At 46.0% G+C, this 15,935-nt stretch overlaps 1 protein-coding gene across 2 annotated transcripts in view; it reads right to left on the bottom strand.

The window, feature by feature from the left end:
* The window catches only part of GRAMD1B (GRAM domain containing 1B), a 73,284-nt gene extending 57,749 nt beyond the window's left edge, over positions 1 to 15,535 (bottom strand). For both annotated transcript variants that reach the window (XM_065738509.1, XM_065738510.1), the window contains exons 1-2: positions 15,174 to 15,535; positions 9,912 to 9,989 (exon numbers count right to left, since the gene is read on the bottom strand). In XM_065738509.1, coding sequence (XP_065594581.1) covers positions 9,912 to 9,989; positions 15,174 to 15,535 — 440 coding nt within the window. The remainder of the gene's footprint in view (positions 1 to 9,911; positions 9,990 to 15,173) is intronic.
* Between the last annotated feature and the right edge of the window lie 400 nt (positions 15,536 to 15,935).

Genomic DNA, 15,935 nt, shown 5'->3' with positions numbered 1-15,935 from the left:
GACAGGGCTGGCAGCAGGGAAGAGTAGGGAATAAATAAACAAGTGAACATTAAGGGGAAAGAAAGAACAGCTACGAAGAGAACCAGAACACAGAAGAGGTAGTTTGACTGTTCTGCACCTTAGTGTTTAGGAAAACAAGCCAGATGGATAAATTCCCAGCTCCTTCCTGAAGTCAGCAGTGTTCTGCAGCCCTACAGCCTCTGCTGTCAGATGCAATCACAGCATCCGCAGGCTAGGACACACCTCCATTTCCCAGGGAAAAAAAAAAAATCACAGAAGGGACTCCCTCTTTGCTGCAGCATCTGGGAAGTCACGTGAGACTTCATTCCCAGAAATAAAGCGTGCATTTTGCACTCCTGGCATCATGGGAGCTGTAGTCGTGCTGTATGCAGAAAAGAAAGTGCATCTAAGTTGCTTTTTTCTATGCCAAGCATGGTTTGCCGGGGCATGAAAATTGTGACTTGGGGTCCTGGAGGGGAGACCAAGGCTGAAGAGTACCACAGCAGGATAGAGAGAACTTCAGCTATCATGAGAAAAAGAGAAAAAAAAACAATAAGCTTCTCTGTCAAAAGATGGGAAAAAAAGTAATTTCCTGTGAAGATTTAGGAGGGGAAGAATATTTCTCAAGAAGGAGAATGATGATCAATATCAGCAGAGCAGAGAACCTGGGATGATTCAGAGCAATACTGTAACGGAAGAGGGCTGTTGCTTTCACACAAGCTCTTCTGGCTCTTCTTCCCATCATTGTCTTGGAAGGTTAAGAGTTCAAACTTGCCTTTGCCTGCAACGGTGCAATAGCCCTTCCAAGAAAAGGCTCATTCACTGTGGGAAGAGGCAGGCTAACAGCAGACAACTTCATGACTCAATATATGGATTACGGCTTGAAGCTCCTCCTTGATCTCCATTTGTCAGGAAGCTAAAAAGCCACCTTTGAATTTTACCTTCCATTGCAAGTAACCTGCAGCAATCAACAGGAAGGCAGTAAGGCTTGATGGTTTGGAGGCATGAGTGCTATGGACTACTCACCTCCCTTTTTTGTTAGGTCAGGATATTCTGAAGTAACTCATGGCATGGAATATATCACACCCAAGCCTGCCACCTTCACAGGACAAGAGTATAATGCTCAGCACTTGATCTCTCAAAATCAGAGTGCTCTGAAACGCCTAACAGCCAGGACTCCAGATCCTCCGCAGAAAGTCTTTTGAGAACACCAAGCTAAACCTTTAAACAAGGTATAAACTTCAGCCTATGGGCTGACACTGCTTAAAAGGACAATCCACAGAGGCACAGAGGCAGCACATCAGAGAAACAAAGCTTTCTGTACTGGTCTGACCCACACATCCAGCGCTATGTTCTCTCCCTGGCAAAAAAATAAAATAAAATAAACTTCAGTTGCTGCAGACAAAGGGGTGAGAAGTATTGCAGCAGGAGTATGTGCACCATATGCTGACTTCAAGAATGAACTCCTATAGGAATAATTGCAAAGTCTTGAAGGAAAAGAACCCTCTTGTTTTTGAAACACTGGACTAAATCAGAGAAAGCAGAAACTCCAGACACAGCTCTTAGACAAAAGGCTCCGACTTGCAGACAGAAGCCACTCAGCACAGCATTAGAGGGATCTCCCAATAGAAGTGGCACCAACAACAAGGTGGAACAAAGGGTGACTGCTCACAGCTAGGGATACAATACAGGAGATCACTTATCTCACTGTGTCACATAGCACAAAGCCACCCCTCATCTGGAAACCCAGAACGATCCTGAGTTTGAAGGCAGGTGCCACACAAAGTGACAGCCTCTAAGGCTCAGGATAGGCAAGGAAGTCTGAGCACCTGCATGTCTAAGCCTAAAGTGAAGCCACTCTTTTTCCACAACAGAGAAATTCTGTCACCTTACCACACCTGAAACTCTGACAGACCAAAATCCCTCGAGCAAGGCCCATGTTTACATGCGACCTGACACTTAAAAAGGGTAAGGGAGAGAACACAAAGGCATACTCCAACTGAAGATTCACACTGGGGTACTTAAGAGGGAAGGGAGAACAAGCAGCAGAGAGGGCTGAAGGAAGAGTTTTATGTCAAACTTGCAGGAGCACAGGACAAAAGCAGAGGTCCAGCAGGGGGGCTTCAAGGACAGACTTCGGTTAGTACCCATGATAACACCTGACCTTGTTACGATGCATGGCGCGGTGGGGAGACGCATGCTGCCATCTTATCACCGAAATGCACAACAAATATTCTGCAAAGGCCAAGAAAGAAACGGATGGGAAGATGAACAAGGAAGGAGGAGAAGGAAAAGAAGAAATGAGGAGGTCGCAGTGAGCACTCACACGGTTACAGTCATCAGCATAGGAAAGTCTGTCCAAGTGCCATGTGTTCCCCAGGAACCTGAGCAAGTGTTGCTTCAGCAGTGAGGGACTGAAACGCTGTTTAGTCCGAAGAAGATTGAATCCCAGCTGGCTTACACACGCACAGCAGTTTTGGGGAGAAAGCAGCACAGAGAGGTGACCTCAGAGTCCACCGCAGGAGGATGTAATGTCACCATGAAGACTGTTCTGGAATGGCTCTCATCGATGTTATCGTGGTCGCTGCTGTTTGGCCCCAAAGGGAAGGAGCAGTGACTAGGCTGGTGAGAACGCAGAGCAATGGAGAAATCTCCAAAGAGCTCACTCTGCGCAAGAGGCACTGGTTTCTTTTCTGTGCTCTCAGATTTCTTCTATCACAGGCGATTCAATTTTAAAGGCACAGCATCATTCAAGCCTCTGCCGAAGATGCTCCTTGCTATGGGTGACACGAAGATGAGCTCCTTGCTGGGTTGAGCACTTTGCTAAATGGAGGCAGAATCTCAGGGTGGAGAGAAAGCATTTGAAAAAAAAAAAAAGCAACTAAAACCCAAAGTTGCCAGAACAGCTCTCCATAAAGCACTTAACACTTCACTACCTCTTCCTCACGCTATTATTTTGTGTGCACTGCATTTCCAGACAGTGTCTTAATTCCAGCATTCATGGAACGCATCAAGAATCGATCACCTCAGCACTCCCAGGCAGCCCCCATCTCCTTTCTGCTTCTTCATTTTGTATCATATATTTTGAGTGCTTGGTATTTCCCTGTTGAGACAGCCAACTATGAAACGCAGAGATGCATGCATTTTCCAAGGTAAACATTGCAAATACTTCCATACGCCAAAGATGAGCAGCACTAAAAGCATGAAAAAGGCCACAGTAAAGTGGTGAGAAGAACTCTAGAAAAATTTTAAGAAGCTTTCAGTGTCTGCTCTCTGATACGTGCCCATCCTGCCTGCCCATTTACTGGCTCAACAGATGGGTTTTAACCTCCTAATCCCTGCAATGCTTCTCCCCCAGCTATTCTCTTGAGTAGTTATCTTCTTTCCCATGCCCGCTGTACATCCAACAAGTCACTGCAAATTAGCAGATTTTGCTCCATCTCCAACACTCTCAGGAAAAGCTCGAGAGCTCTGAGCCCTTAACAGCAACCTAAGCACATTTCAGCTGCAGCAGCTGAAGGGGCTGACACCTCAAGTCACCCTTCTCACCTTACCACTTGCAATTAACTACAAAGCACTGTACTAAGGACAGCAGAAGAGATGTCATGCACTTCCTTCAGACACAACAAGCAGCTCCATCTGCTTGCTTGAATAGTCAGTTGTAGCACAGCTGACTAACAGTACCATCACCTCCTTCCACTGAGATGGATGTCTGTTTAGTAAGAGATGAACTCGTGCTGCTAAGAAATACATTAGCTTCACTTCCAGCTCCCAGGAAGAGGGAAACACCTCCTTTCAATGTGAGGCTTTTTGGCTCCAAAGCTTCTCCACCGAGGAGTTAAGAGTTAAAGGACAGGTTCTGTTACCTTTCTTCTGTACCATCCTCTCTACCAGCAACTTGTCTCTTGATGTACATCTAGAGTTGGAGTCCCATGTAAGTAACATTTGCCTTCCATCTAAACAACACAGGCTACAGTGGAGACCTCAAGCACTGCACTTCTCATTACAAAGAAGAATTGCTGTCACCTGTAGAGCTATGTAACATCTCTCTCCCCACTCCTCCTCATTATTTTTTTTAATAACACCTTTGTTTTACTGCACTGCATTAATCTGTCAATCACTCCACAAAATACAATGAAAGAACATACTTCCAGATCTTATCTCTGCACCAGGAGTGCCAGGCAAGCTCCCAGCAGGACTTGCAGACACACAGTGGTTTCTGATGACATCTCAGTTAAAACATCTCTCTGTTAAAATACCTTCTGCAAAGGAAGGTGGGTTTCTCTGACAGGGAGACAGAGGTACTGCCTACGCAGTGCACTTTCTGAGGAAACCTTGTACAAACTTCTGCCACCACTTCATTTCTATGTGTCAAAAAGAAGAGATTCCTGGTACAGTCATAACTCCTATATCCACCTTCAGGTAGATGCAGTATGATTGGAAGGATACATATGTAGATGTATCCCAGGCCACTTACCATGTTAAGGAGGCATCTACGCAACAGAAATGATGTGTTCCACAACTTAGGAACTTCTGGCCTACAGTTGCAAATTAAAAGAGTCTAATTCAAGCAACACAGCATCACCATGCTTACAAGCCTGGCCAACCCCAGAAGTTTCACTCCTCTGCATTCAGAAGCCCTAGCTCTGGCTATGAGAGACTAAAATCAATTAAGTCCTCTGAAACCCTCTGATGGCTGCTTCTATAGCAGTACTGAAGTTTTAATACTGCAACAGAGGTTTGCAGAGGCTCTGAGGCACAGTAAGTGCTTTGTTGCAAGGTGAATCTGTGCAAAGGGCTTAGCAGCTGAAAGCATGCTGCAAGTAAGCCTGCTGACAGGAGGCTTACCTACTGAACTGGAGCTCTGTGAAATGGGATGGTTTACAGCCATGTGTCCCAGCTTGCCCCCCACCACTGCACTCCTCACACTAACAGCTGTAATACTCTGAATATCCCAATGCTCCCAGAGGACACAGAGCTGATGCAGTGATTATTGCTGAAGGTCTCCAAGTGAAATATGGTTTCACAAACTCTGCTCTCGGGAACTCAGGAAGGCAGGTAAGGTAAGGAGTCTGCCCCACGTCTCAGAAAGGGAAGAAGAGGGACATTAGAACACCTCCTCTCCTCCTCCTCATGTTCCTGAGCATCACAAGCTAGTGACGCAGCCGTGTGAGGCCTGTCAGACCTCCTCTGCATTCATTGAGATATTCAAGGCACAGTGGGGATTTTACCTAATGATAAAGCACCATCTCTACTGGACTAGAACTGATCAGGAAATTGAGAAGTGAGATCCAAATCCTGCATCTCCCTGCTGTTATATCTGGTGTAAGATCACACCTTTCTTTGTGAACTCCTTCTCTGATCTGCGTGGATGCACTCATGCTAAAAGCTTAGAGATGACAGTTTTCAAAAGGGAGACAGGCAGATACCTTTGTGCCATAGCAGCTTGGAACAGAGGGCCAAATTTTAAGAATGATTTCTTTTCAGTGATGGTTAGGACTCTAAATGTACTCTACCTACTGTTGCACAAAAGCTATCTGTGATATCGATTAAACCACCTCTCACCAGTGGCCACCAGCTAACATCCAGAGTTAGGACACGTTACATTACTACAGGAAGCATAAAATTACCCAGCTCTCAAGTTTGTCAATTGATCTCTACTCTTGCCAGCTGAAATGGCAAGAACAGAGGACGTAGGCACAAGAAATCCAGTTCACCCTCTGAGGTCTCCTGATTGCCAGCCCGTCAGAATGATGAGAGGTACCTGTCCTTCCATACTCCTCTGTCCCACAGGAGAAAAGCTTGGGGTGCATTCCCCTTGCTTCAAAATCACAAAGTGTTCTCAGCTTTCAAGATCAGTCTCCTTAAGACTAAAAAAATAAGAATGGAAAAGAAAAAGAACATCCTTACAACACCAGGACTTCATGAGAGCTTTCCTCCCCAACAGCTTATCCCTCTTATAGGGCAGAACCACTGAGCTGGCAAGCCAGGTGCAAAAGCAGCTTCTCAGCTAAACACAGAAAGGAGAAATTCATCTTATCCCAGCTGCTTGGTAGCAGCCTGCCTTATCCAACAGAGCAGCTCCAAGCACACTGTAATTAACAACAGCCCATCTTCAAAGGAAGGAACAATGCTGGCGCATGAGGAACAGGGCGGGTGCTGTTTCCATTCACAATAGCTCCGCTGACAGCAGCGATCTGGCAACCCAAGTGCAGGAGAGCTGCTCTTACACTGCTGCTCTTCTGCAGCTCAGAATCAGCACTGGGCCCAGCAATCAGCAGCAGCGAGGTGAGGAGGATGGGGGAGGACATGAGCTCTGACTAAATATTAACCATCTTTCCTGCGTGACAAAGGTTTGCACCATTCTGGTTGAGCTCCTCTGAAGTTAGTCCATTTAACAGTAAGTCCAACTGACTCAGCGGGGTTTAGGGGAAGTATGGATGTCAATTTCTCATCATGTCAAGGGGAAAAGGGACATGGGCTAGGAAGGTGCAGCATAAGCAAGTCCAAAGTACTCAACTTCAGCACAGAACTCCTCCCAGTTTCTCATACATAGCCCCCTAAGACACAACATTGGCACTAACAAAAGATGTCTGCCCTCCTTCCTCATCAATTTTGATCCTCTGAGGAAACTCTTGTTGGATTAAGCAAAGGTAAAACTTAGACTGTATACAAGGCTGAGGACTGATTTCTCCTCCAGCTCACTAGCTGAAATTCTTCATTAAAGCTTCCTCTGCATCCTTAACCTGATAGACACCTCAATGCCACGAGGCAGAACAAGCTCTTTGTTCAAGCACAAGCGGGCTCGTGACCTTAGACTTCATCCAGAATCCAGAGCTCAAGGCAACTTATACACATCCTTGTCTTGTGACAATGATTAGGGAACTGGATGTGCACACATCTCAAGGTTTCCAGCTGTCTCCATCCCAACCTTACCCACTCTGTGAATTACTTTAAGTTAAGCTGCTTGTGAGCACAATTATGTGAACGCCAACTCAGCTCTACCACTTCTCTTCATGCTCTTATGGTTGTGGTGTTTCAACCCACAGGCTTAATCCAGCGTCTCTTATCCGTTTCCTATGAGGTCAGAAAATAATTTTCCTCCTTATTTCATAGATACAGAAATGATTCATCTAAATGCACCCAAGAATCAGAGAGCAGAGCTCTGAGCTCAGGCAAAACCTAAGTCTTCCTACCCTCACTTCCCCATCCCACGACTCCAAAAACTACCCACATAGCACATATTTACCATAAAAATCAAATCTGCACAGGCTCCCCCCTCAGCATTAGCAACCAGACACGATGCACACAACAACTTACATGACTTTGCAGAAGGAAAGCTTTTTCCTCAGAGAAGACACGTGCAGGTGGCAGACCTGCCTCACCGCCATGCTGCAGGACACCTTTTCGGGGTGTGAGTTCTGGACCATGGCTGTACTTTGCAATTCACCAACGAACAACAGCTCACACCAAGAAATAGAGCTGCTAGCCACCACTGAGCACATCCATCAGCAGACCAAACATTGAGTTTTCTCTGAAAGAGGCCACGGGTTGGAGCACAATCCTTGGAAGCCCATCACTGAGCAGTTAACTCCACGAGCAGCACTCCCTGGTACCATCTTTCACAAGGAGAGCACTCAATCTAAGATCAACTAAGATCTAATCAACTAAGATCTTGCTTATACCTAGTTCAGGTATCAATTATCCTCAGCTACGTATTTTTCTCCATTTTTATTTTTAATATTTTAAATCCCAGAGTCTACTTAACTCAGCATCCCTTTATTTCAGCTGGGGCAGTTTCTTTCAGCCCTTTTCCAGGCATGCTGATCTTTGCTTGCTCTCTGCTCTGATCCTTCCAGCGCACCTGCCTGTGATGCCAGAGGCAGCACGCCAAGAGAAGGCGTGCACCACATGACTTGTTCTCCCCTCTTCTGCCCTTCTCTTCAGCTTTTGTCACTGCTTACAGGACTTATGAAACCTCTTTGTTATTTTTAGTTTGAGCTTCTATACCATAAATGAAAAAAAAAAAACCACAGCTGCCTCTGGGCCTTCACTGCTGTAACTCAGAGGTGAAAGCCCATGGGTGGAGGACCTTTGTGACTGGTCGAGACCACCAACCTTAAGAGCAGCAAGCAATAACCTTCAACTCTGCTAATAGGGATAACGGGTAGCAAGCTCTCAGAAGTTTTGTTAGCTGAATTCACATCTAGCTTCGTATCTTACAGGAAACTAGAAGTGATTTTGACTGAGATGTTTTTGGCAAGTTACATGAGGAGGAGTCACTGCTATCCAAAGGGAGGCTGCACCAGTGAAGCTTGATGAAGTTACTTTGTGAACTATGGTTATACGGGTCATTTTAGGATTAACATTCATCTGTGAAAGCAAAACTGATTTGAAATTAAATCCAGGCTGCTCTATGTACACAGAAAGCCCAGGTATAATCTAAGTGCCCATCTGCTTTGCTGTCAGATTCTTTATTTGCTGGTTGCAAACACTGCTCCCCACTAGTCAATTATACCAGGCTCCACAGCACCACAGAGACTGATAATTGGAGGGAAACATATGGAGGAAAAGCTTAGCTGCAACTACCAAGTACTAATTCAGTGCTGAATTCTGCTGGGATATTAATTAGATCTCCAGGGTCAGGATGCTCTCTCAAGTGAGAGATTCCTCAGATGCTTCCTTAGCTGTTACTCAATTCTTACTCAATCTTTGACATCAGTGGGGAATTTGAGTCCATGAAGAGTTCACCCTGCTGAGGTCAGTAAGACAGGCCTTTGGCCTCAAGGATAGCTTGGGTGAGTAACTGAATAACAGAGCAGGAGCAAAGCTCTACTGACTGAACACAGAGCAGAAGCCACATTTGGATGCTTCTCATACAGCAGCAGCTGAAAGGCACCTTTCCACAACCCCCAGCACACACACTCCTATGATCCACAGTAGCAGCAGTAAAGGAAAATGCAACAACTCCCCAGTGAAACACAGTCACAACATGAAAACTAACGAAATCTCAAGTCTAGATCAGGGCACTGTTAGGAAAAGGGACCCACAGGAGCTGGCCTGGGACAGAAAGGCTCAGGGCACAAAAGAAAATGAAGCACTTCCAGGCTCACAAGATGAACTATATGGTGCAGCAAAACTCTTGATGATATGGCTCTGGGCAAAGTAACAATAATAAATCACACACAAAAATAAGCATTCATTTTTCAACAGCTTCTGTGCCAGTGCTGCAGTTTAAAGCAGTCATAAATCAACTCTAAGTACAAGAAACATCACAGCTTCTACAAGTGAGCTCAGATCATAGGACCATTTGGGTTGGAAAAGACGCTCAATTGCAGTCTGCTCCCACTCCCTGCATTGAACAGGGACACCCATACCTCCATCAGTGCTCAAAGCCCTGACCCCTGACCATGGCGGTCTGCAGGGATGGGGCACCACCACTTCTCTGGGCAACCTGTGCCAGTGCCTCACCACCCTCATCAGAAAAAATACTCAAGAACCATCCCAACACATCACAAGTAGAATATAACAGCCAACATTCACATTGTGCTGAGGACAAGAATTACATATAAAATTTCACTTGGGCATTTTCAAGGATCAGAGCTGCTCATGAGCAGTCTACACCAACTAAAATTTCAGGGAATGAGTCTGAAAATGAGCTAGAGAATCAAACTCAGGGTAACCCAGGGACTGAATGTGTCGGTCCCACACATCCTACCATTAACCAGATGAAAAACACATCTTTCCAGACATGGCTAAGACCTGTTAAGTCGCACTTAGAAATGCAAGTCACTTCTTTCTTTTGTTAGATACTCCTAAGAAACAGAGGGAACATAAATGAGGTCTCAACCCAGCAGGACTTGCTGGGTGGTTGCAGGATCTCCCTGCAGTTTAGCTACTGCCAGCCCTACCTGTCGTCACGCGTGTGAGGGCTCAGGAATCGGGACGAGTCGTCATCGTGGCTGCTCTGCTGGCTGCTCTGCTGGCTGCTGCAATAAAAGACAAGCAATTAAGACAGATCCCCATTTGACACTTCGGTTTAAAAGTTGGACCAAGAAAAACGCAAGGTACATCCTTCATCTCACTAGATGAACCTAAGGAAGGAAGTTCATATCTGATGTACAACAGGCACGAGTGGTTTAAAGCCTCCTCATCTCATCTTTCCTAAGAGCTTTAAGAGACAACAGAAGTAACATTGCACATGTTCTATACAGTATTTCATCACACCACCCCAGAGTGGTCTCATACAGACTAACGTTCAACTACCAGCCTGCTGTGTGCTCACAGACCCGGGTCTGGGCAGCAGGACAAAGCAGCCACGAAAGGGAGCCCTTACTCAGGCTGCAGTGGCCAGAAGTGACCGCTCCATTTCTGATGGAGAACTGCAAACTGAGCCCACAAGATGTCACTCTTCCCCTGCAAACGGGTCGGGGTTTTCTTGCATTTTGTGGATTTGGTTTTTCTGTCTGCATTTGGGTTTTTAGTGTTATTAGTTATTTCCTTTTTGTTTTTGCAATAGCATTGTATGAAGTTGGCTTGATTCTCTCCTAGCAGCCCCCACCTGCTCCAAGGACTCAGAGCTGTAGAAATGCTTCATATTTCTATAGCTTGTCTCTTAACAAGGCTCTCCCTCTGAGCCCCAAACAGGTCCAATTCTGCCTTCAAACAACAGGCTGCAGTGCAAAGAGCAGTCATCCCTCGGTTAGCTTTCCTCTGCCCAGCCTGGGTACCCACCTGTGAGCCAGGGCAGCACAGCCCTAACACAAAATGTAGAGTCCCAACCAGGACACAGGGTGCTTTTTCCTGATAGCAGGAGCAAGAGCCAAAGAGTACATCATCTGCCACTGATAACTGTGTGCTCAGACAGCATTTCTTCAGCAATTCTGTATTCTAAGTGGCTCTGATGAGTCTCCACACTGATTTTAGGGATCTGAAGCCTTCTGTCCTCTTCCAAACAGTGAAAAAATGATTTGTTGTTAAGGGAGAACAGATTGAAGATTTCACATGAAAAAACAATCATTTGACTGAAATCCTTGAGCAGTACAGAAGTTGGTCTTCGAGATCAGACTTGGGAGAAAACAAAGTTTGCCCAAATTCATGACATCCAGCTGGAGGTTTAAACTTTGTGCTTACATACATGCTCAGATAAATGCATTTCCATGCATATGGTGGGGGGGAGCACAATGTGTCTACACAAGACAACCTCTTAATCCCACAACAAACACTTTCCTTGTTTCCCCATTGCATACGGTGTGGTTTTTCCATCAGAGCCAAGGCAGGCAAGCATTTCTGTGGAAGCCCTTGCAGCAAGAGGGGAGAGAGACTGCACTTGCTGTTCCCATACACTTGGCCATGCTTTTCCTGTGTGTTTCATGGCTTAAAGGACAACTCAAGAACTCTTTACTGGCTTCAAGCTATGAAAGAATAACTTGTTACCAAAAACTGTAACCAAGAGCACTCTTCAAACCAAGGGATAGTTTAGAAAGCTGACACTGGTTTATTACAGCACTGGGTGCATGGGGATCCCTCCACAAAGCATGCACACCTCAGAGTTCAATGGTCCTCACTATATATATTCCACATACAAACATTCATACAACTTCCACAAAGCTTCCCCTGTTCTGTACATAGTAAATCCAACACTGCATCTGTCACTTAAAGGATGTTGAGGTACACAGACTGCTCTTTGGGTCCTCTGGATCTCTTGGGCCCTCCCTCCCCACACTACAGCTGAGTGAACTACCTACATCACAAGGAGTGCAAGAAAAGACAATTTCACTCTGAACACCAAAGAATTATCACCACCCCTTTGAAATTAAAAAAAAAAAATCATGGCAGGGACCACTTCCACAGCTACTTGTCTATTCACAAATGAAAACCCTCTCACAAAACTCTGCCACATCCATGTCAATTAAGCAGACAACGGAACTTACCAAAAAAAAGAAGCCCAATACAACACAGCCCAACTACTGCTCCTGAGGTGCTGAAGTTCTGCCTGAGTTTACTCTGACAGTTATACAAGGTGTACCTTAGACCCTTCCACGCTCACCCACTCATCTAGTTCAAGAAATTCCTCAAATCAAGGTTTAAAGTTTAAAGGAATACAGGTTATTGCAACATCTTGCCCTCTTGTCACTAGCCAGTGCTCAGGACAAGAAATTCAAGAAACTCAGTGTAGAAGAAAAGAAAAAACAGTTTTCCCCTCTCACCTATTTCACTGCAATAGGGTTTTACATGGAAGCTTTCCATCTGAACCTGGGAGCTCTTCACAGGAAAAGAAAATCACTTAAATATTCTGAATATTAGAAAGTACAGCTGTTAAGTTCTGTAAGTAGTACAGAGCAGGTGTTTTATTATTATAATTCAGTCCTCTGCGATGGTGGAACAACAAATTGCTGCTGTTATATTAAATGTGATTATAAGGAGACAGTACAGCACTGAGAAGTAATACAAAGGGAAGCTTTATATACAGACATTGCAATTTTATACTGAAAGCAGTTAAAAGTCTCAGGAAACCAGCAAATATTCTTTCCATTCCAAGGCACTGCAGTGTCACAACCATAGTTCACAGGGTTGTTTCTCAAAGCCCGCTGCTCCAAACATCACCTAAAACTCTTCAGCACTTCCTCAAGCAATAAGCACAGACAAACGTCACCTTTTAATGGTTAACACTGCAGAGCCCACTGCCACTGCTCCTCCATCTCACTGCACCTTTACTTCCCTCAAAGTGAGCCTGGTTGCTTGGACAATTTCCCCAAGTCCGAAGGATTTCTTTCTCCCACCGAGAAACCGATGGAACACAAAATCCACTTTATTCAAATCTGGAAACCAAAACCAAAAATCCAGTTTTGCACTGCTTGCAAGATTTTTTCTAACAGGATGACAAAGAACAGACAAGGAGCATTGATGAGAAGCTGCCTGTATCCATTAAGAAATCATTCAGTTACTCGTATAGGCCCCTCAGAGCAATTCTGGCACCTGGATCATCACGTTTTCATGCAAGCATCAGTTACAGGAAAAGACCTATGTCAGAAAATGGCTTCTTCCCACTGTTTCAGTGGTATAGGCAGTGCTAGGCTCTTACACCCCCTTATGTTTAACAAAAAGAAACAGCCCCTCTTTGGCTCTCGCTATCCACCACCAAACAGTTTGCAGGGAACCAGTCAGTAAACAACCATAAAAATTATACAGGCTACTAAAAACTAACCAGAGCCCTAAAATACTTCATAGCATGGAGTTTATTCACTTGGATGCTCTGCTGTGGCTCAGGGCCGTGAGCAGTGTGTGCATCAGTGGAACACATCAGCTGGAGCACAGCTTGCTCTCAGCTAGCAGCTCTCCCTGGAGAGCCCTGCGGAAATCCGGACATGTGATGGGGTACAGGCTGCTGGACTCCAATATGATAAGAATTAATTGCTGCACAGGAGCCACACGGTGCTCCCTTTTGCATTTAAACAAACAGCACAGTAGGTGACAACCAGCACCTGCTGCAAACAGCCGAACCACCCTGAAACAGTAGCAAGAAAGAGGCAGATTTTGGGGAGTCCAAGTAAGCTAATTACATTGGGGTGTTTCCTCTGGACTGGAAAGGGAAAAATTCCGTTTGAAAACATCATGTGTTTTCCACTGTAACGGGACAGGTTTGAAACCTGCTACATTTGAAGGAAGGAGGTGCCATGCTGGCTTTGGTATGCTAATGCCAACTAATCCAACAACTGCTGCAGCTTTTTTCCAGTCCCCACTTCAAAAACATAACCAAGGTTAAGGCAGAGATGCCTTTCCAACGAAGGATAAGGAGACATGCCAGCACAGCCATGCAGATACCACATGTACACAGATTTACTGAAGTTTTTCACTGTTTTTTTTTTCCCCGAACACATTTACAAAGAAATCTGTCTCTCCTCTGCCTCAATCACTTGCTATTGCTCAGCCCCAATTAAAGTTCTTCAGCTCTAAAGCTGTTCTCTGGTGAAATTCAGAACTTAATGTTGTGAGTCTGACACTTCAGCATCGTTCCCATGCATTGTCCTTCCCATCTTCCCAGCACCAATCAACTGAATCACTCCTTACATCACCACAGGTAGGTGAAAGAAGCCAGTAATACTCCTCAGCCAAGAAACGTCTTCCAAGGAAAAACTACTTTCCTAAGAGGGATTATCAGGGTCTTTACGGCATGCATTCACTGTTGAAATTTCCAAGAAATTATAAACAAAAGCCAGAGCTTGCCAAAGGGAATGTCTGCAAGAAGAGTTACTATATGCTCAGAGGAGAAAACAGCACCTACATTCAGGCATAAACCCCACAGGCTGAAAGGAAAGCCAAGTTAGCCCACACTAAGTTAGCATGAAGATTAATTAAGTGCTAAGTTCCCACTGAGAAGGCATGCTGCATTTATTAGGCCCTTGGTGACAGGTACATTGTTCCCCTCAGACACTGAAAGCAGAGTGAGCTACGCTGTACGGTGCGGACACGATCACACCTGCACTGTTCGATAAGGTAAAGCTTTTCCTTCATATGCCTACACAATAACTCACTGGGCATTCATTTAGCTGTGCTGACAAGCCCTTGGGAGTCTTGGAATTATCTGCCCTCTGATTTTGAGCCAAAGAACAGAATAATTTTCAGGTCTGGAAAGCAGCCAAGAGTTGAATTCAGACATCTTGACACACAGACCCACCACATCCATCCTCTCCTCATTGTCCCAATGCCAGCAAATGAATGAAGGCCTCCAGAGATGATCTCAGGGGAAAGATACGACCATCATCACAAAAACAACCCAACAACAAGAATCAAACATAGCATCACCACTCCCTGTCCCGGTAATCCCAGCTGAGTTGTCACTACCCTCTGTCCCAAAAGTCTCTGCAGGACACCCCAGTGAAGTCAGCCCCACCACCCACTCAGGTCCTTTCCACTGGATCTGCACTGTCAAGAAAAGGTACAGGGAGGGCCACAATGAAGGACCAGCAATGCTGTTTCCAACATGCCCACTTGTTGGCACACACAGTGAGGCCATCTGATCCTCCATCACCAAGTCCAACCCATCGTATTACCCATTCCAGCCTCTAGGTGAGGACAAAGTCTTTGGGAAGGCCACACCAAAAGCAAAGCAGGCCCTACCCACTGCGAGGGGCTCTTCGGGGAGCCAGGAAAGGAGATGGCCACCAACGTACCTGCTCTCACTGCACTCCTTCTTCTCTCTGACACGCAGCCACTTCCGCAGAAGGAAGCGCTTGCGGCGCGGGGAGGCACTGGGTGTGGAGCAGTTGGACCAGGGAGTGTCCTCGTCACTGGACGGGGTGATCTCAATGGATGGGAGCTGCAGGTATTCCTTGCTGGAGGAAGGAGAATCCTGGTAACTGCCGGCCTCCAGGCTCTGCTCCTGCACATTCTTCATCCGCCTCATCTTGAAGCGCTTCCTGCGCAGGGTGGGAGTGGACGAGCTGGACCAGGCACGGCTGCCCTCCACCACCTGCTGCTCTGGGACTTGCAGGGCAGGGAGCTGCAGGGTTTCTGTCATATTGGCAGCTGGCATCAGGTGCCCTTTCTCCTTCTGTTCCCACCCCCAGGCACGCTAGCTCTGATCTCAGTGTAAGCCACACCACAAAGCCACAAGTCGCCTTTCTCCTCCCTCACCCAGTCCAGCACCAGCCCTCCCTCTCACACAGGCAATCTCGTGTTCCTCAGGTGCTTTCATTTAACGAGCAGGGGGTGGGGAGGGGGGGGTCCAGGACTGACATGCCACAAGGAAAGCCAGTTTCAAGTTTCTTTTGTCCTTCCCCTCTCCGCCAAACAAGGTTCCTCCCCTCCTGGTCTCTGAAAGCAGCAGGTTTAGCACCAGGACTTGCTTGCAACAGCTTGGCTCACTTTCAGATTGCTTTTTCTCCCCCCCCCCTCCCCCGTTTGCTTTCTGTCCTCTTTGCCTAATGTTGGTT

The sequence above is a fragment of the Cyrtonyx montezumae genome, unplaced genomic scaffold, assembly GCF_038088225.1.
Source record: "Cyrtonyx montezumae isolate F1298 unplaced genomic scaffold, pur_monq_1.0 scaffold_22, whole genome shotgun sequence".
NCBI classification, from domain to species: domain Eukaryota; kingdom Metazoa; phylum Chordata; class Aves; order Galliformes; family Odontophoridae; genus Cyrtonyx; species Cyrtonyx montezumae.
This window is presented reverse-complemented; position numbering and strand designations above follow the sequence as displayed.